Here is a 21,117-nt window from a genome sequence, read left to right on the forward strand (position 1 = left end):
TAATTCTTAATAATAAAAGTAACAATAAAATTACAGTGATTTTCATAAGCAATAGACTGTTAGACTAATTCAACTTACTTCAGCTATTTGTGATTTGAGAGATTTTGATTCATCTTCTAGGGACTGTATCCTTTTTGATATATCTGCCATCTGTAAAGACAGTATCATTCAACAAATAAGTATTTACTAAACCCGTTCAGTTTCAAAGATTTCATATATATTAGGTTTATTGTTAATCTACTGTTTTTGTTTTATAAGTAAGGGCTCAAATTTAGAAGTTCCTCAGTTTATTTACCATATGCTGGTAGGGATTTTATACCATCATTCCATAACAACAGTATCTAAACTCAAATTCAATATTTTGTAACACTTACACAGGCTCAAGTAAATCCATCAATATTACATCATCTTATTAAATAATCTCACCACATCAAAATTTTCCTTAAGCCATATTTTAAACAGAAAGTCATAATGTTCTTAATATATCTTTTATTTAAGTAATAAAAATACCCACCAGGCATGTAATGATTCAACTTGAAATATGTATGAGTTACTTACAGAATGCACATAGAAAATTTCTATTGGAACATGCAAAAAATTTAAAATAACATCTAGGAAGTAAAAAGAGTAGATCTGGAAATTTTTGCTCTTCTGTATTCTTTGCACTTTTTATAGTACTTGTAATATTTTAGCAATATTGGATTAATTTTTAAAACAATAACTGTCTTTTTCTTATTTTCTCCTCAAATATGAAAGCCTTACCAATTCATCCTGTTCAGAATGTTTAGATTTCTCTTCTTTTAGCTCTTTTTCTAGAAAGAGTATTTCATCCTCAAGTTTAGATTTGGACCTATCCAGCTTTTCATATGTTGCCTAAAACAGAAAATCAACTTTATAAGACAAACTCATGAATTTTTGGTTAAGGTAAATCAGACCAGTATAGACAAACATGTACATATTACATATGTAATTTATATATTTGCTCATTTTTATAATATTAAAATAGAGAAATTATATCAGTGGTCAGCAAACAACTTCTGTAAATAGAGAGTAAATATTTCAGGTTTGTAGAACATGTAGTCTGTCATAAATACTCAACTATGTATGTCACTGTTAATAAGAAACAAAGACAATACCTAAATGAACAAACATGGCTGTGTTTCAATAAAACTTCATTTACAAAAACAGGTGGAAAATCCTAGCAGTTTGCCAACCTCTGCCCTAAAGCACATTAAGGAAAAACAGGTCCAATAAGAAAAGATCAGTGATAGATAGAGTGCTTGCCTAGCATGTATGAGGCCCTAAGTTTTATCCCTAGAACTGCACACAAAAAGAGAAAATTTTAAAAATAAACTTCAAAACCAATCAAGATTGCTTAATTATAATATTCCCCCATTGAATTATGACATATTTTCTATAGCCTCTTTGATTTAAAGTGATTAGTCACTAGATTATTTCAAGTGGATTTTAAATGCTATAATAAACATACCTCTGATATTTGTGAGCCTTCAAACTTTTTTTTAAAAAAATAAATAAATAAAAATAACAAATCTAAAGATACTACTGTTATTAAAAAACTTGTTTTATATATTTACCCAATTTGACAATTTTATTATAGGAAATCTAACTTGAATCAAAATTACTTTATTTGTTTGATTTTTATCTATAATCATCAAACTTTCCACAAATTATATCACATTATATATAGTGTATACTCAATTATGATGGCTACTCCTGAAAAATACTTATTTAAAAAATTACTAAATTTGAGGGGTTGGGGAGATAGCTCAATTGGTAGAGTGCTTGCCTTGCATGCACAAGACCCTAGGTTCAATCCCCCCACCACCACCAAAAAAAAAAATACTAAATTTGAGAAACTTTCCCAAAATTTATTTCTTTCAGTTAAAAACTCAACAAATTTTACTACTAAGTTATATAAATTCATGCCTTGACAACAAATTGGTATATTTTATTTTATTCACAATATCACCCAACTTAAGTAAATGTCTTTACTACCCATTTTTTGTTCTGTTACCGTGCTTAAAGTCTTCTAAAATTCTTTTTATTTATCAAACTAATAAATTACTACTGGGACAGAATTTAAAACAGGGTCAACAAATAAAATACAATTTCAGTGGTTATTGGATATTAAAAGGTAACAACTGAAGAAAGAGAAAACCAAGAAATTTGTTTTATTTGGGAATTCAATTTATAAATTCCTTGTGGCTCTAACAAGGAAATTCTGAATCATGACATATAACTTTCTAAGAACAGACATTAGTGACTGAGAACTGCCAACCTGGACTGAACATATATGTCAAAGGTACAAGGTCTACTGCTTTCTACCTTTACATTATCAGAAACAGGCTTCCTCTACTGTCCCTCTCTACTACTTCACTTAATACAACACCTTCATCTCTTAACAGCATTAAGGCCTGAATCTGTCCTAGTTTAGCTAAATTACCATATTTTCCTTCTTTATGAATAACTGAATCACACCTGGCTCAGGAAAGTCAACTATGTAAATCTCTTCAAAACGTGTTATTCAGTGAGATCATATTGATAGCCTAAAATTGGCCACAGTGGGAATATTTATACATAAAACTCAGTAAATGCTCTTCAGAGAGTGGTTGTTAAACATTTACTAGTTCCCCACTACTTACATTGGCCTAATTCTAGTTAACTTCTACTATCCTGGATGAAGTAAAGGCAATTTACATAATGTATTATTTCCAGCGAATCCTAAATCTGTAGGAATAGTTACTTTAATGTGTTTCTTAGCAATGAAGAATAAAAACTTCTGTACAGTTCTAGATTCCAATAACTGACTATTCCTCACTAAAAACAAGTTAAGCATCAAAGGCTCAAATTTTTAAAGTATTTTATGCTACCTACGTCTAATTTTTTTAATTCTTTAAGCTTTGGCATTTGGAGATATTCATTCACATTTCTTTGAAATACTTAAGTTTTGAGAAGCTCTATTATTTTTAAAGTTCAAGTTATTTAGTAAGAACCCTTTACCCCAATGTTTTAAATTTTCTTTTTCTTTTTTACCTCCAAACTTTGTGCTTCTGTTGACTCCTTCTCAAAACTGGCATCCTTTAAAGATGACTCTAAGCCTTCATACTGAAATAAGGCAACACATAAGTAAAAGCTAACATTAAACAGAGACGAGTGGGGTGGGAGAAAGGGAGAGAAAAGGGAAACCGTATGGAAATGGAAGGAGACCCTCATTGTTACACAAAATAACATATAAGAGTTTGTGAGGAGAAAGGGGGGGAAAAAAAACAAGGGAGAGAATTAAACAACAGCAGATGGGGTAGAGAGGGAAAATGAGAGGGAAGGGGAGGGGGGATAGTAGGGGATAAGAAAGGTAGCAAAATACAACAGTCATTAATATGGTATTATGTAAAAATGTGGATGTGTAACCGATGTGATTCTGCAACTTGTATTTGGGGTAAAAAATAGGAGTTCATAACCCACTTGAATCAAATGTATGGAAGATGATATGTCATGAGCTTTGTAATGTTTTGAACAACCAATAATAAAAATAAATAAATAAATAAATATTATACAGCTGAGTACCAAAAAAAATAGTTATTGAGACTAATACCTTCACTTAAAATAACAAAATTTCTAATGATTTTCTCTTTGGTTAAATTATTGCTTCAATAAAATTGCAATGGATTTCAATTTATAAAAAAAAATAAAAAAATAAAAATAAAAATAAAAATATTATACCAGATTTTATCTAGACAGATGTCTAAGAAGCAGACAGCATCTATTTCCTCACGTATGTTAAATTCACTTGGATTTACTCAGCTTTTAAGTTCTTCAAATCTGACCACTGTAACAAACAAAGCCAGGGCAGCTAACGTTATCACAAATCATTCACTTGGGCAATATATGGCAGAACTTCGCCCTTAAGACTAGGAAAGAAAGGCTCAGGATGAAGTTTAGTGGTAGAGCACTTGCCTAGCATGCAAGAGGTCCTGGGTTCAATCCCCTATACTGCAAAAAAAATGTTAAAGACTAGGAAAACTGTTCAAAGTCTGCTTCTCAAAAAACATAAGGCTGTAACTCATATGATCATTCTTTATTTAAAAAGAGGTGAAAAGTATAATGGCAAGGTTGTACTGAAGATGATCCAAGGATTTATTCAAAAAGTATATTTTTATATAAGATGTCTATTATTCCCTCTAACAAGTCTTTTTAGGTCTTTTCAATAAAGAGAAATTTATAGTAGCTGGCCATCAGAAATGTTCACTTTAAATTCATAGAATAAGACAAATAAAGCAAGTAAGGAAGGCAAAATCTTTAGAACATAAGAGGATTGTCATGAATAAATGAAAAATAAGGACAATAAAATAAACAATATTATAAAATCTGACGAAGTGCACTTATTCACTGTTTTTTAAAAAGAGATTAAATTGAAAACTAGGCTATTTTAAATCAGTCTTTCTGCTAAGAAGAACTGGACAAAAAAGAAACAGGATCTGTCTGATGGCTTCAAAGACTACTTAAAACTGTGAAAATAATATGAGAGAAGAGGGAATTCCCAGAAAGACAAATTCAGCATTTGACAATTCTTTTTCCCCAAAAAGTAAAGGCTGACAGGTGGGAAACTGAGCAAAGAGATCATGAAAAGCAGAAGCTGAGAAGATAAAATGCAGAATTTAGGACCTGCTGAGTAGGATGAGCCATAGAACTCAGGTGTCAGGATAGGACCCTGTCCCTTCACTGAATAATAACCTCTCCTAAGATGTTTAAGTACTAATCCTCAGTATTTCCAGGTACAATTAAGTTAAGGATCTTGAGATAGGAGTAACCAGTAATATTCTGATAAGCCCAATATATCCAAGGCAAGAGGCAAGGGGGTTGAGGGTATATGTAGCTCACTGGTAGATCATGTGCTTATTAACATGCAGAGGGCCCTAGCTTCAATCCCTAGCACCAAAAACAAAGAGGGCAGGCAACTAAAAAGGAGATGAAAAGTCTAATGGCAAGGTTGTACTGAAGATTATCCAAAGATTTATTTTAAAAGTATATTTTTATATAAGATGTCTATTATTCCCTCTAACAAGTATCTTTAGAAGTATGTAAAGATAGAAGCAGAGATCAGGGTGATGCAGCTATGAGCCCAAGAAATCACTACAGCCTCTAGAATCTGGAAGAAGTAAGGAATAAATTCTCTCTGGGAGCCTGCATAAGAAAACAGACTTGCTAAATCTTTATTTTAGCCCAAAACAAGAGTTTTATAGTTCTGACCTCCAGAATTAGAAAAAATTTTTGTTGCTTTACATCACTAAGTTTGTAGTAATTTGTTAGAGTGGTATTTATTAGGAAACCGATACTAATCAAAACTGGGTTTTTTTGTTTGTTTGGTTTGGGTACCAGAGATTTAACCCAGAGGCACTTAACTCCTAAACCACAACCCCAGCCATTTCTTATATTTTATTTAGAGATGGTCTCCCTGAGTTGTTTAGTGCCTCGCTAAGTTGCTAAAGCTGGTTTTGAACTCGTGATCCTCCTGTCTTGGCTCCCAAGTCACTAGGATTACAGGCATATACCACCTTCACCCAGCTAAAACTGACTATCTTATTAAAGCTTAAACCAGAAACAGACTAATCTTTTGAACTGAGATATAGCTCCTACACATCTCAATCTGTTATTAAAGTAATCTGATCTCCCATCTAAGATAAGTCCTGGACCAGGCTGCTTTGTGGCAGAATTCAAACAAATTTTCAAACAAAGAATTAAGACCAATACTTCAACTCTTCTCAAACACAGTTAGAGGGAATACTTTCTAACACATTTTAAGAAGCCAGCATCACCTTGATACCTAAGCAAGATAAAGACACCAAAAGAAAAAGAAAACTGCAGATCAATATTTCTGTTAAACATTAATGTGAAAAAAAATTACAAAAAATAAGCTTTAAAGCAAAAATCCTCAATAAAATACAACTCATCAAAAAACTTATACATTATTCATTTGGGAAGCTAAGATAGAAGGATTCCAAGTTCAAGGACAGCCTGGCAACTTAGGAGACCCTATCTCAAAATTTTAAAAAAGGGCTGGGATATAGCTCAGTGTAAAGCACTGCTGGGTTCAATTCCCAGTACTAAAAAAAAAAAAAAAAAAAAAAAGACTATACATCATGATCTTGTAGGATTTATCCCCAGCATGCAAGGCTAGTTTAACATATGTAAATCAATCAATGTGATGCATCACCTTAACATACTGAAGGACAATTACATGATGATAACAACTGACAGAGAAAAGCATTTGACATAGTACAATATCTTGTCTTTAAAAAAAAAAATGTAGTTGTTGATGGACAGAATGCCTTTATTTTATTTGTTTTTATTCTTATGTGGTGTTAAGGGTCGAACCCAGTACCTCACAAAAGCTAGGCAAGTGCTCTGCCACTGAGCTACAGCCCCAGCCCATACAAAATTCTTTCTTGAAAAAACTCTTTAACAGTTAATTATAGAAGGAAAGTTCCTTAACATAATAAAGGCCATTTATGAAAAACTCACAGCTAACATAATCAGGAAAAACTGAAAACTTTTCCTCAAAGATCCTGGGTACAAGGCAAGGATATTCACTCTCACCACTTTCAGTCAACAGACCTAGAAGAGTTCTACCAAACACACTTGAACAACAACAAATAAAAAAGAATAAAAGTTACCTAAATTAGATGAGAAGACATAGAATTATCTCTATTTGCAGATGACATGATCATACCTGTAGAAAAATTCCAAAGACTCCACCAAAAAACTATAGTTTCTAATAAATGAATTCAATGAAGTGGTAGAATATAAAATCAACATACAAAACCTCACACTATATATAAACATCAATTCAAAATGGATCAGACTTAAAACATAAGAAGTCTACAAAACTTCTAGAAGGAAACAAGTGTAAGTCTTTTGATCCTGTATTAAGCAGTCATTACATATACCTGCTACCAAAAGCACAGAAAAGGAAAAAAAAAAAAGATCAACTGAGCATCATCAAATTTTAACTTTTATGCTTCATAGTATACCAACATTAAGAAAGTGAGGAAACAACTCCCAAGAGAGAAAATATTTGTTAATCATATATCTGATAAGCTTTATATCCAGAATACATAAAGACAGAAGTTTTAATAGACAACCCAATTAAAAACCAGGCAAAGAAGTGAACAAAATTTTCTCTAGAAAAGATACACAAATGGCCAGTAAGCTATAGTAAGATGATTATTAGCCATCAGGGAAATGCAAATCGAAACCACAATGAGATATCAATTAATACCCAGTAGAACTGTAATAAAAAAAATACAACAACAAGTATTGGGAAAGGTATACAAAAGTCAAAAAACTCACAAACTACTGATGGGAATGTAAAGTGGTACAGCCACTGTGAAAAACTAGTAATTCTTTTGTACGTTCACACAAAAACTTGTACATGAATATAGTAAGCATTACTATTTATAACACCAAAAGTGGAAATAACCCTAAATGTTCATCAATTGACAAATGGATATATAAATTGTGGTATAAATATCTGACAAAAAATAAATTAATTCTGATACATGCTATAATATAAATGAAACATTTCCTTTGGGTATACACTTAGGAGTTGAATTGTTGCATCTGTATTTAACATCATTCTAAGAGAAAATCACAAAGAACCATATGTTATATAATTCCACTTAAATGTCCAGAATAGGCCAATCTATAGAAATAGAAATTATCCATGACTTTGGCATGGGTCAGACTGGGTGAAGAGTGATAACTAAAGGGCTCATAGTTTCTTTTTGGGGTAATAAAAATGTTTGAAAGTTGATTGCTATGATGAATGCACAACTCTGTGAATATACTAAAAGCCATTCATTTATATTCTTTAAATGGGTAAATTTTATGTTATGTAATTGTATCCCAATAAAGCTGTTTAAAAAAAAAAAAAAAGAATACCTGGGAATAAATATAAGAAAAGATATTCAAGACCATAAATCAAAAATTTGTAAAACAATTTTTTGGGGGGTGGGGGTACTGGGAATTGAACCCAGGGGTGTTTTATCACTGAGCTATATCCCCAGACCTTTTTATCTTGTATTTTGTGACAGGGTCTTGCTAAGTTGCTTAGGGCCTTCCTAATTCCTATTACTAAGGCTAACCTCAAACTTGCAATCCTCCTGCCTCATCCTCTCAAGCTGTTGGAATTGGGCATGTGCCACCACACCCAGCTGAGAGAATTTTAAAAGACATAATAAATAGAAGAATGTACCACCAGGGATAAGAACTCAACATTATAAAAATGTCAATTATTTCTAAAAATTGATCTATACACCCAACAGAATCCAAACTCTTAGCAGGTTGAGTGCATGCATGTGTGTGTGTGTGTGTGTGTGTGTGTGTGTGTGTACGCGCACATGAAAGATTTTAAATGTATATAGAAAGACTGTCATGAGAGCCAAGAAAATTCTGAAGAACAACAAACTTGTAGGTTTACCTTGCCTGATAACAAGGCTGGTTATAAAATTATAGTAATCAAAAAAGTATAGTATTGGTATAAAAGTTTTTAAAAAGACCAACAGAACATAAGATATTATAGAAATAATCTCACAAATATTCAGTCACTTGATTTAAGATGACATTATAAAACAACAGAAAAAAGTCTTTTCAATAAATGTCAATAATTATGGCTGGAGTTGTGGCTCAGTGGTAGAGTACTTGCCTGGCATGTGTGAGGCCCTGGGTTCGATCCTCAGTACCACATATAAATAAATACATAAATAAATAAATAAATAAAAGATCTATTTACAACTAAAAAATATTTTAAAAATCAATCAATAAATAAATGTCAATAATTAGTGTGATATCCATATAAAAATTTACTATTGACATATTCTTCCCATTACATCATCATGGATTCAATTCCAGATGGATTAAAAACTGTTATAGGCTGGCTGTGGTGATGCACACCTATAATCCCAGTGGCTCAGGCGCTGTGGCAAGAGGATTACCAGTTCAAAGCCAGCCTCAGCAACAGCAAGGCACTAAGCAACTCGGTGAGACCCTGTCTCTAAATAAAATACAAAATGGGGCTGGGGATGTAACTCAGTGGTCAAGTACCCCTGAGTTCAATTCACAGTATCCCAAAAAACAAAAACTGTTATGGGTTGCATTGTGTCCTCCACAAATTCCTATGTTGAAACTCGAATCCACAGTACTTTGAATATAACTTCATTTTTGGAGACAGAGCCTTTAAAATTGTGATTAAGTTAAAATGAAGCTGTTGGAATGGGTCCTCATCCAATACGAATGGTGTCCTTATAAGAAAAGACCATTGGATGCAGAGATACCAGAAATATGTGTATGCCCATTCCACATAAAGATACAGCAAGAAGGCAGTCATCTACAAGCCAGGGAGAGGTCACAAAAGACATCAAATGAGTCAATACCTTAAACTTGGACTCCTATCTCCAGATCTGTGAGAAAATAAATTTCTGCTATTTAAGTCCCTAAGTCTGTGATATTTTATGACAGTAGCCCTAACAAACTAATACAAAGACAAAAAAAAAAAAAAGAAAAGAAAAAGAAAAACCATTAAGTTTCTAAAAGATAACACCAAAAAAGTATCTTTATACCCTCAGGTAGACAAAAATTTCTTTCATCAGGAAACAAAACGCAGTTATCACAAATAAATAACCGACAAATTAGTTTATACTAATTAAGAATTTCTGCTTTCCAAGGCACATTTGAAATAAGGTAAGCCAGAGTGGAAGAAGATATTTGCAGTTCATATATCTAACAAAGAACTTGTATCTGAGATATAGAAAAACTCCTACATAAAAAAAAAAGGATGAAGACAACAATTCCTTTTAAAACATGAAAAAGACCTGAAGACAAATTCACAAAAAGAATATCAAAATGGCCAAAAAAATATATAAAAATGCACTCACTCTCATTAGGCAGAGAAATACAAATTCAATCAACAGTAAGAAAACACTACACACCTAATATAATGGCCAAAATTAATATGATGGGTTAAGCACTAAAGTTGAGGAACAACAGAACTCTCATACTTTGCAAATAGAGCATTACTAATCTTAAATTTACATAGAAGTAGATACATTGAAAAACAGAAAGTTTCATGAGTGGCACATGCCCATAATCCCAGTGATTTAGTAGGCTGAAGCAGGAGGATTGCAAGTTCAAAGCCAGCAAATTATCAAGAACCTGTCTCAAAATAAAAAGGACTAAGGATGTGGTTCAATAGTAAAGCACCCCTAAGTTCAGTCCCCAGTATCAAAAAAGAAAGTCAGTACTATGACTCTAACATAAATGTTATTTTCCAAAAATGTCTTACCTCTTTTTGAACAAGGCTAACTTTTTCAAGTAGTTCACATTTTTCTTTAATTAGTCCAGAAAGTTTTAGAGCAAGCTTTTTTTCTCTTCCTTTAAAAAAAAACAAAAAAAACAAAAAAATAAAGGTCAATATTATTATGAATGAATTATTTATTATAAGTTTTTAAATTATACTCAACAAATGATGGGATCTAAAATAGAAAAATTAGCTTACCTATGTAAAGCCGGCTTCTAATCTGAAACAAATTTTTAACAAAAATCATATTAAAACAAGCATACATTCAAATAAATCTAATTTATTTAATTTCTACTACCAACTTAAAAATAACAGTTTTCTTGCCTTACTATAAACATGAGTTAGCCAAAAGAGTTCTACTTCCAATGAAAAAAGAAAATGCTACATATTAAAGTCTCCCTAATTAAAGAAACCACAAACCAATTTTTTTTTTTCTTTTTTGGAAAAAGCTTTTTCTCTCTTGAATAATGAGAAAGCAGCACTCTTAGGGCTGAGGTAACATAACCAAGTAGAAAAGACAAAAAGGAACTTAGGTCACCTACAGAACATGTATAGACATGAAATGAAAAGAGCCAATTTAAAAGACAAGGTTTGGCAGAATGGATACAGATGAAGAAATTAGGGAATGAAACATCAGATTGAAGAACCTTCTCAAAAGGTAACCAAATCCCAAGACTGGGGTTATAGCTCAGTAATGGAGTGCTCACCTAACACATGTGAAGCACTGGGTTCAATCCTCAGTACCACATAAAGAATAAATAAATAAATAAAAAGGTATTCTGCACCTACAATTTAAAAAAAAAGTAAAGTAACAGAATCCCATAAAAAATAGAAAAATGGAAGTTAAGAAATATGAAGTCAGGCCGGGCACAATGGTGCCTGCCCTATAATCCCAGCAGCTTGAGAGGCTGAGGCAGGAGAATTGAGAGTTCAAAACCAGCCTCAGCAACTTAGTGAGGCCCTAAGTAACTTAGTGAGATACTGTCCCAAATAATAAATAGAAAGGACTGGGGATGTAGCTCAGTAGTAAATTGCCCCTGGGTTAAATCCCCAGTAACAGAAAAAAAAAAAAAAAAGAAAGACATTAAAACACATCTTGAATTTCAAGTGTTCAAAGATGACAAAAATTATTTCTAGAAGACCCAGCAAAAAATATGTCAATTAACAGTAATCATATACTATAATATCTGTCATTGTCTTGATCATGGAAAAGAGGTGAATAAAAAGTTGAAAACAAAAAATGGGGAGGGAGGGAGGGAGGGAGAGAGAGAGACTGCTTATAAATCCAGGATAAAAACATAGATTATATCAACATGATAAAGATTGGAAAGTAAAAAAGGACACCCTGGATATAAGAATGTGCTGAGGTTCTTGTCTTCCAGGCAGAAAGATCTACTTATCAAAGTGAAAAGAATTTAAAAGAAACATACAAAAAGTAGAACACATTAATAAATTAAACTGGAAGAAACTCCAAATGCATCCATAATCAATAATCATAATATGTGTACATAGACTACACTCAACAGTGAAAAAGAGGATTGCCAGATTAGATATTAATATACATATACAAAATACACATTAAATAGAGACCATGGAAAGGCTGAAAAATATGAGGATGAGAAAAGATATCAACTATCACTCAAAGTTAGTATGGCTCTCTTAACATTGGATATAAGAGGTCTTAAAAGTATCATTAGAGTGATAGAAGGTCACTAGATACTGCCAGGTTTCAATTCACCAAGAAGATACGTAATTCTAAACATATATACACCTAACAAAATATCCTCAAAATATGCAAAACAAGAATGAACAGAAAAACAGAACGTGATAAATCCATCATAACAATGGAATGCAGTACACTTTTCTTCATTTTTGATTAATGTAGGAAACAAAGAAAAACAAAAAAATGTAATTCATGAACAATACAATCAGTCAATTAACATTCGTAATCTAATGTGTACATGCATCTACTTTCAACAATATTCAATGGAATAGAATGCATTAAAGATTCTCATATACATGAATTTTAATATGTGGAACCAGACATACTGAATCCCTAACCTAAAAAAATAACTCAAGACAGATCAAGGGCCAGGCGCAGTGGTGTATGCCTGTAATCCTAGTAGCTCAGAACGCTGATGCAGGAGGATTTCAAGTTCAAAGCTAGCCTCAGCCTCAGCAAAAGCAAGGTGCAAAGCAACTCAGTGAGATCCTGTCTCTAAGTAAAAATCACAAAATAGGGCTAGGGATGTGGCTCAGTGGCCAAGTGCCCCTGAGTTCAATCCCCGGTACCCCCAAAACAAACAAACAAAAAAAAGATAGATCAAGGATTTCAGTATTAAAAGCAAAACTGAGAATGTGAGAATTTTTTCACATTCAAAAGTGAGAATTTCTGTATATCATAAAAAAATTAAAAGAAAAGGAAAAGATATTTCATACTGGGACATTTGCAATACACATAATAAAGATAGCAACAAAAATATATAATGAAGGCTGGGGACGTGGCTCAGTAGTAGAGTGTCTGCCTGACATTCAAGAAGCCCTAGGTTCAATCCCTAGCACCACAAATAAGTAAATAAAGATACACAACAGTTATACCTGCTTTGTTACAGGCACATGTGAGTAAATAACCAAAAACAAACTTAAAAAAAAAGAAGACGACTATATAATGAAATAGGAAAAAACAAACTACTCAAAAAAATCTTGGCAAAAGACAAAGATTTTCAAGAACAACAAATATATACGGCTAATAAATGTACTGGGAGAGATCGTGAGGAAATTCAAATCAAGGCCATGATAAGATCCATTTTATAGCCACTCAAATGATAAAAATCAAGAACTACAACAGTAAGTGTTGGAGAGAACATGGACCAAATGGATCTGTAGGGTTTCTTATATAGCGCTGAGAGAAGTATAAAGCAATACAGATAATGTAGAAAAGAATTTGACATTATCTTTTAAAAGTAAAACTTCCATATGCTTTATAATCTAATAATCTCATACTTACATATATTCCCAAGAAAACTCTTACAAATATACAACAAGAGATGTGAATTAATAATAAACACAGCAGTACTGTTTATAATAGAAAAAAGCCTGGGAAATAACCCAAATGTCCAGGGCCATAAAAGTACAGATAAAACTATAATATATATATGTATATATTTTTTTAATATTTATTTTTTAGTTGTAGTTGTACACAATACCTTTTTTTATTTTTATGTGGTGCTGAGGGTCGAACCCAGGGCCTCACACAGGGCCTCACACATGCTAGGCAAGCGCTCTACCATTAAGCCACAACCCCAGCCCAAAACTATATTTTTTATAATGTGATATTCTACAGAAATAGTAAATAATAGTGAATCTTTTTTTTTTTTTTTTTTTTTTTTTTTTTTTTTTTTTGGTACTGGGGATGGAAACCAGGAGCACTTACCACTGAGCTACATCCCCAGCCCTTTGAATTTTGAGACAGGGTCTCACTAAGTTGCTGAGGCTGGCCTTGAACTTCAATCCTCCTGCCTCAGACTCTGGAGTTGCTGGGAATACAGGCACGCACCACTGCATGCAGCATGGTATGATGAATCTTAACATTCAAAATATGGATGTATCTTAACAACATAAGGTCAAAAACAAAGCTCAAAAGATGACATATGGCATGATATCAAGTAAAATTATAATCTATACTTTTAAAGGATATAATATGATGTCCCCAAAATTTTTAAAGGCGGGGAGTGAAATGAGGGAGGATTACCTAAATGTAAATGACAATGTTTTGTTTTTGTTTTTGTTTTTTAAAGAGAGAGAGAGAGAGAGAAATTTTAATATTTATTTTTCAGTTTGCGGCGGACACAACATCTTTGTTTGTATGTGGTGTTGAGGATCGAACCCCGGGCCACACGCATGCCAAGCAAGCACGCTACCACTTGAGCCACATCCCCAGCCCGACAATGTTTTTTATTCCAAGTTAAGTGATACATTCACAGATGTTGGAGAAGGTGGGGAGAGAAAAAGAATAAATAAATAAAGGTAGGGGTTTAATATTAGTGTATAATACTTCTATAAAGAAATTCTTTAAAATTTTTATACATGAGGCTGGGGTTGTGGCTCAGAGGTAGAGGACTTGCCTAGCATGTGTGAGGCACTGGGTTCGATCCTCAGCACCACATAAAAATAAAATAAAGGCATTGTGTCCACCTACAACTAAAAAAATAAATGTTTTTTTTTAAATAAACAAAATAAAATTTGTATACAAAAAAAAGTTCCTCTGAATACATAGTTTCTGTTAGCCACACATTAACATGTGTTACCACCAAACTACAGCCTGTTTCCTTAAAAAAACAAATGTTTCTCATACTACTTGTTCAGACTCTAGTCAGAATGAACATTTTCTCTTAGTATATACTGCTTACTTACAGATTTAAAACTTCTCCACAAAAACAAGAGAATAGCTAAAAATCCAATAGCTGCACATATCACCAACTCCCACGGAAGGCCATAAGGATTAGGGCCTGGTCTCATATCTTCAGGCAATGCTTCCACAACCTTCAAGACAAAAAAAAAAAAAATTAAGTCCATAAACCTGCATTTTTGACAATAATTATTGATTACGAATATAGGTTCCAATGCATGTGTTCAACTCTATTAATATCCTTTTCACAAAATGGGCTGCCAGAGTAACACCAAACAGAAGATATCCAAAAACATTTCTCTGGCAACTTTCAACCATTATCACCAAGTGATGAAGAAAAGCATCATAGTGAGATACAAAGATTTTCAAACTGGAGTGCAACAGAAATGCCTCAGACCTTTCAAGGATGAGAAATAGCAGCTGGAAAGGCAAAGAAAGAAGTTGAATGACTCAGATTCAGATGTTCCTTCCCTCATTTCATCCAGCTTAGGTTTTACCTGGTGAATACGCTGGATTCCACAAACTGAACAAGCAAGTTTAAAAAAGCACTTTATTTTCAGTAGCATCCAAAATAATAAGATATTAGAACTAAATTCAACAAAAGAAGCTCGCATTGAAAACTACAAAGCATTGTTGAAAGAAACTGAGATCTAAATAATGGAAAAATACCCTCTGTCTGTGGACTGGAAGACTTTATGTCAAAGACAGCAATACTTCCCAAAGTGATTTACAGATTCAAAGCAATCCCTATGAAAACTCCAACATCCTTTTTTTTGCAGAAATGGACCAGCTGATCATAAAATTCATTTAGCAATGCAAGAAACCCTGAACATCCAAAATAATACTGATAAAGAAAAATAATATTGGCAGACTCATACTTCCCTACTCCAAAAATGTATTACAAAACTATAATAATTAAGATGATGTCAGAAAAATTTTAAAAGACAATATAATAACATAACTATGTAATACATAGACCAAAGGAACAGAAATTAGAGTACAGAAATAAACCCTTAAATTCACAGCCAATTATTTTCAATAGCAATATCAAAACAAATCAATGTGGAAAGAACAGTCCTTTCAACAAATCATACTAGGATAAATCAATATTCAAATGCTAAGGAATGAATCTGGACTCAGACTTTATACATAAAAAATTAATTCAAAATGGATCAAAGATCTTAATGTGAAAGCTAAAACTCTTCGAAGGAAGCATAGGTGTTAATCTTTGTGACTTGTTTTAAGCAATGGTTTCTTAGATATGACACCAAAACACAAGCAATCAAAGAAAAAATAAACAAGTTGAACTTAATCAAAATTTAAAATTGTAGTGCTTCAAAGAATACCATCAAGAAAAGACAATACACAGAATAAGAGAAAATATTTGCAAATCATGTATCTGAGAAGGGACTAGTACCTAAATAAATAAAGAACTCTTCCATGTATGTATTATATGTCAAAATACATTCTGCTGTCATGTATGACTAAAAAAGAATTTTAAAAATAAAAAAAACTTTAAAAGAACTCTTATGACTTAATAAAAACACAAATCATTTGTTTAAATAGACTAAAGATAGATATTTCTCCAAAGAAAATATATACAAATAGCCAATAAGCACATGTAAAGATGTTCAATGTCATTATTTATTAGGGAATGCACATCAAAGCCACAAGATACCACTGTATACTCCCCAGAGTAGCTATTTAAACACACACACATAAAAATGTTAAGAGTACAGAAAATTGGAACTCAAACTGCTCATGGGGATGTAAAAAGATGTAGCCTCTGTGGAATACAGTTTAACAGTGGCTCAAAGTCAAATGTGCCATGACATGTCTATAATCCCATCAACTCAGGAAGCTGAGGCAAGAGGATCACAAGTTCAAGCCAGCCTCGGTGATTTAGCAAGGCTCTAAGCAACTTAGTGAGACTCTGTCTCAAGATAAAAAATAAAAAGGATGTAGCTCAATGGTAAATTGTCCCTGGGTTAAATCCCCAGTACCTCCCACTTCCCAAAAAATAATGCTTTAAAAAAACTAGAAAGAAAATTAAAATCAAAGCAATGTTGTGACTTCCTAACACCCAGGCCAGTGTGGTAAAAGTTGTGTCATTTAGCAAAAAAAAAAAAAAAAAAAAAAAATCATATGGATGGCCGAGTGTGGTGGTACACACCTGTAATCCCAGTGACTTGGGAAACTGAGGCAGGAGGATTTTGAGTTCAAAGCCAGCCTCTGCAAATTAGGGAGGCACTGAGCAACTTAGCAAGACCCTGTCTCAAAATAAAACATAAAAAGGGATAGGGATGTGGCTCACTGGTTAAGTACCACTGAGTTCAATCCCTGGGGGGGGGGGGGGGGGGGATATGATCATCAGAGAAGAAAATCCTGCAGAACCTGACAGCCTCTCTCCATGTCTCTCTCCATTGGAGTCTTGTTAAAAAAAAAAAAAAGTATTGATTATTGTTGTCTTTAGTGAAGAAAGAAATATGTACAATCTGAAAATTATCTCTCCTCCACAACTTCCTTATAAACCCCATCTTAGTAAATGAGTTAAACTGCCATAGCCAAAAACCTAGGAGTCATTTTAGGTTTCTTCTCTCTTTCCATCTAATCAAATCTAATCAGTAACCATATAATCCATAAACATTTTAACTTTTAGCTTCTAAATATCTCCACATTCAGTACCCTGTATCTCTTATCCCTACCATTGTCACTTCTCCCTTAAAGCCTGTTTTGAGTTTTGTTTCACTGACATCTAACCTACATGCTACTATCAGGAAGCTATGTAAAGTCGAAACACTGAAAAGCCCTCAACAGCTCTCCAGCACCTTACAGTAGCACTTGGAACCTACTTATTTCCAGTAAGCATCATTGCACATCATGCCCTGAGTCCACTTTATACTCTAAGTAATACAGGTCCTACTTCTCTGCACACACCTGGCTGTTTTATGCCTCCTCTACTTAACTATTTGCACAGCCTGGAAAGACTTTACTAACCAATTAAGAAAATGTTATCTTTCCCACCCCTCACTTTGTATGTACACTTCAGTAAGCACTTCATCAGTTTCTACTTTGGACTAATTTCTTTGTCTTCTCTCCTTTAACAGACAGCATGTTTCTAAGGACCAGAAGTTCGTATTAGTCCATTTAGAACCTCCACAGAGCTGACCTTGTCATTCATGAGTGTATGCTAGATACACTAAGGTTGAATAAATGAACGAAAAGCATGGCAACAATACTTTTAATTCACATAGGAAGAAAACAATCATAATTGCCTCAAGATTTTAAAAAGTCTTTTTTAAGGGGCTGGGGTTGTAGCTCAGGGTTGAGCGCTTGCCTAGCACATGTGAGGCCCTAGGTTCGATCCTCAGCATCTCATAAAAATAAATAAAAATAAAGGTATTGTGTCCAACTACAACTAAAATATATATACATATATAAAACGTAATGCAGTTTTTTTGAAACAGAGCGACATAAATGCTCCTGAACATGACAACAAAAACACTTACGGACACTTAAGGAGAAAAATCTCTGCAACCTGATTACAAAGTGAACCTGAAAAAAAAGTGAATTTTAACTGAGAATTTACTATGCCTAGACCTTTTACGTTAAGACACAAACAAGCAAAAAACAATCTCGCTTTATGGCAAAGCACCTCAAACGGGCATTCTATATTGAAAGACGGCAGAATTAGAATCCCAACTCCCGCGCAAGACAACGAGAAGTTTCATCACTAAATATAAAACTCATTTCAGAGGATCGTTCCCCAAGGTTCTCACAGTCGGAAGAATCACGTGTCAATAATCCCTCTTCAAAACAAATAACAAAACGGAACAGCTAATTCATTTGGGGAGTAGGGGTTAACGGTAACTACCCCTTTGCAAAGTCCAGCAGGGCGAATGCGTTCGTCACCTTCCTGATCTCCGGGTCCCCTGCTACTACACAAAACCCTTCCAAGCACCCTGACCTGACTACCGCCGGAGGCAGGATAGATCTGGCTTCAGAACCCCTGACAAGCGAGGCGCCAACCCCAACGCCAAAGTCAGGGGCTGCGCTCCCCGGCGGCCCCGCTACGCCAGGGCCACGTAACCCCGAAACCCCGATCGCGCCGACTCACCCTGCGTACTTCTTCTAGGACCAGCCTCCAGTACCGCTGAGGGGCACCCCTGGGCCCCTCCATCACGCCAAGGTTGCTTTGGCTGTTGCCGCCGCAACGACGGCCTGCCCAGCCACGCCAAAAGAGGCGGCGGACACTCGGCGTTCGGTCCGGAACCCGAACCTGCACCCGGCGACGGAGCAGACCACTGCGAGCCGGCTGCGGGGGGAGCCGCGGGCACGGGATCCCACAGGCCTCGTGCACTCATGCTGCCTGCGGGGGGAGCCTGGACCCCTTCGCTAAGCCGTGCATTCTGAAACAGAGCAGGTTCAAGCCCGTCCCACTCCAGCCCACGGCGCCTCCTCGACATGCCACCCACCCCTCAGTTTGGTTTCGGCCAGGCTGCCGCGGAGAGGCGGGGAGGCGCGGACCGCGGTAAACTTCCCCTTCTTCCTCGCGCGATGTTGGTAGACGTGTCCTGGTAGTTAGCTCTTAAAGGGACCGGCGCTGTACCTGGGGAAGCCAAGGGCCTTGGAAGTCAAAGGATCTGGGATTCGATCTCAGGCTCTGCGCTGGGGTGCGGGCCGCACAGGCCTGAAGACCAGGGCTGTGGCAGGGCTCTGGCTTCAGTTGCTGTGGCGGCAACTTCTCTCAGAGGCTTTTGGCGCAGCCCGGCGTGAGCGCGGCGCGCCCCCTCGACCCAGGGTCCGGAGCCAGCCCCAGCCCCAACTCCAACCCCAGCCCTCTCCTCCACTAGAGCCATCTGCACCCCACACAAGCCCTTAAGGCGTCGTACCCCGGGGGACCCAGCTGGCCCAAGGAAACCCGCCGCCTCCTGCATTCCTGTTAGAAAATGGCCTGCAGTACTCAGCCAGGGTGCATTGCCAACCGTGTCTGGACTTTGGACTTTGGGCAGGAAAGCGTCTCGGGTCAGCAGTGGTCTGGTCTGGGTTTAACCTCTCCTACACAAGAAAACATCTATAGGCTCTCCTTTGCCCTATGGAGGGTGCCAGGGGTTTGTCACTTCTCTCAGTGATCTAGGCGCTGGCAGATGGATCTGACTAAATCCAACCCGTGTAGACTTTGGCCCAAGACATGTTGTTTTCATCTGAGTAGAAGAGCTAAAAGTAGCAACTTGCCCTCTAAATTTAGGATCCTATTTTTAGGGAGGTTGAATAAAGTGCCCAGAGATGGATTTGTCTGTAGTAGGCAATTTAGGTTAATAGGTGTAAAGGATGACCCATTCCTAATACATAGGTCTCCATACCAGTATAATCTCATCAAATTCTGCCTAACTCAAGTCTGCAGGGAAGCAACTGAAAAAGGAGCAGATACTTCTACCTGAACAAATCTCCCAAGAAAACACAATAGATGAACAAAATCTTAGAACCTTAGTAAAATTTCCCAGTGTAAGCTCTTGTAGAAATTAAAAAAAAAAAAAAAGTCAAAGTTAACTGAATGTGATTTTCAAGAACTAAAATGTGACCTAGTTTTCCAGAACTCAAATTGCTCTTTCTCTCCTTTCCCACATCATCCTGGTGAGTTTCAAGAACTTCTAGTATCAGAGAGTAGCAGAAATATTGCTTAATAATTATTTTTAAGGTGTTACAAACCTTCCATACATGTTGTGTAGTGTGTATTGAAATTAAATTATGTGAGTAGCTAGTCAGAACAGAAACATCATATAAATTTATCTTCAGAATTTCAAAGACTCTTAGAACAATGTATTTCTCAATTAGAACTTTGTATTACTCCATTAAAATTCTTTAATGAGTCTGGACATTTTCAGAGACTCCAGAACATTTCCAACTTTAAGGATTTATCAATAATAATAATAATCCCTTTGTGCTCCCTAAATTAGTCTGTGCCCATTTCCAATTTTCAATAATTAACCATTCCAAATAGTAAAAACAGACTAGGGACAAAAGAGTAAGTAAAATTCTAAAAAATAGAAAAAAAAATCTAATCTTCTTCCATAGCAAAAACACGTAAATCTTAGCAAACTCAGTACAGAATTCCAAACCCAATTTCTTTTCTGTATGTTTAACTTACCTCTTCCTCAAGATCATTCAATTCCATTCCTTAAATGGCTCATGTTAAGATAACCTTAGATGTAAATAAAGTTCTTCTAAGCACCTCATATCCTGGAGAAAGATTTCAGATTCTAATACATCCTGTACCCTTCTGTTTCCACACTGACCGATCCTGTTTTGACACTTGTGTGATAAAGGGGTGCTATAG

General features: G+C 35.1%; 1 protein-coding gene across 3 annotated transcripts in view; it reads right to left on the bottom strand.

The window, feature by feature from the left end:
- Positions 1–21,117, bottom strand: part of MIA2 (MIA SH3 domain ER export factor 2) — a gene marked incomplete at its 5' end in the record, with an annotated part of 115,047 nt that overhangs the window by 64,787 nt on the left and 29,143 nt on the right. The window contains 7 exons of one of the 3 annotated variants that reach the window (XM_081291705.1): positions 79–150; positions 763–873; positions 3,055–3,126; positions 10,358–10,446; positions 10,571–10,592; positions 14,786–14,914; positions 18,898–19,337. In XM_081291705.1, the coding sequence (XP_081147831.1) occupies positions 79–150; positions 763–873; positions 3,055–3,126; positions 10,358–10,446; positions 10,571–10,592; positions 14,786–14,914; positions 18,898–18,960 (558 nt within the window). Of the gene's footprint in view, positions 1–78; positions 151–762; positions 874–3,054; positions 3,127–10,357; positions 10,447–10,570; positions 10,593–14,785; positions 14,915–18,897; positions 19,338–20,928; positions 21,080–21,117 lie in introns of those variants that run through there. The other 2 variants (XM_081291706.1, XM_081291704.1) reach the window with 2 other exon arrangements.

The sequence above is a fragment of the Spermophilus citellus genome (assembly GCF_964194105.1).
Source record: "Spermophilus citellus genome assembly, chromosome: 4".
NCBI lineage: Eukaryota > Metazoa > Chordata > Mammalia > Rodentia > Sciuridae > Spermophilus > Spermophilus citellus.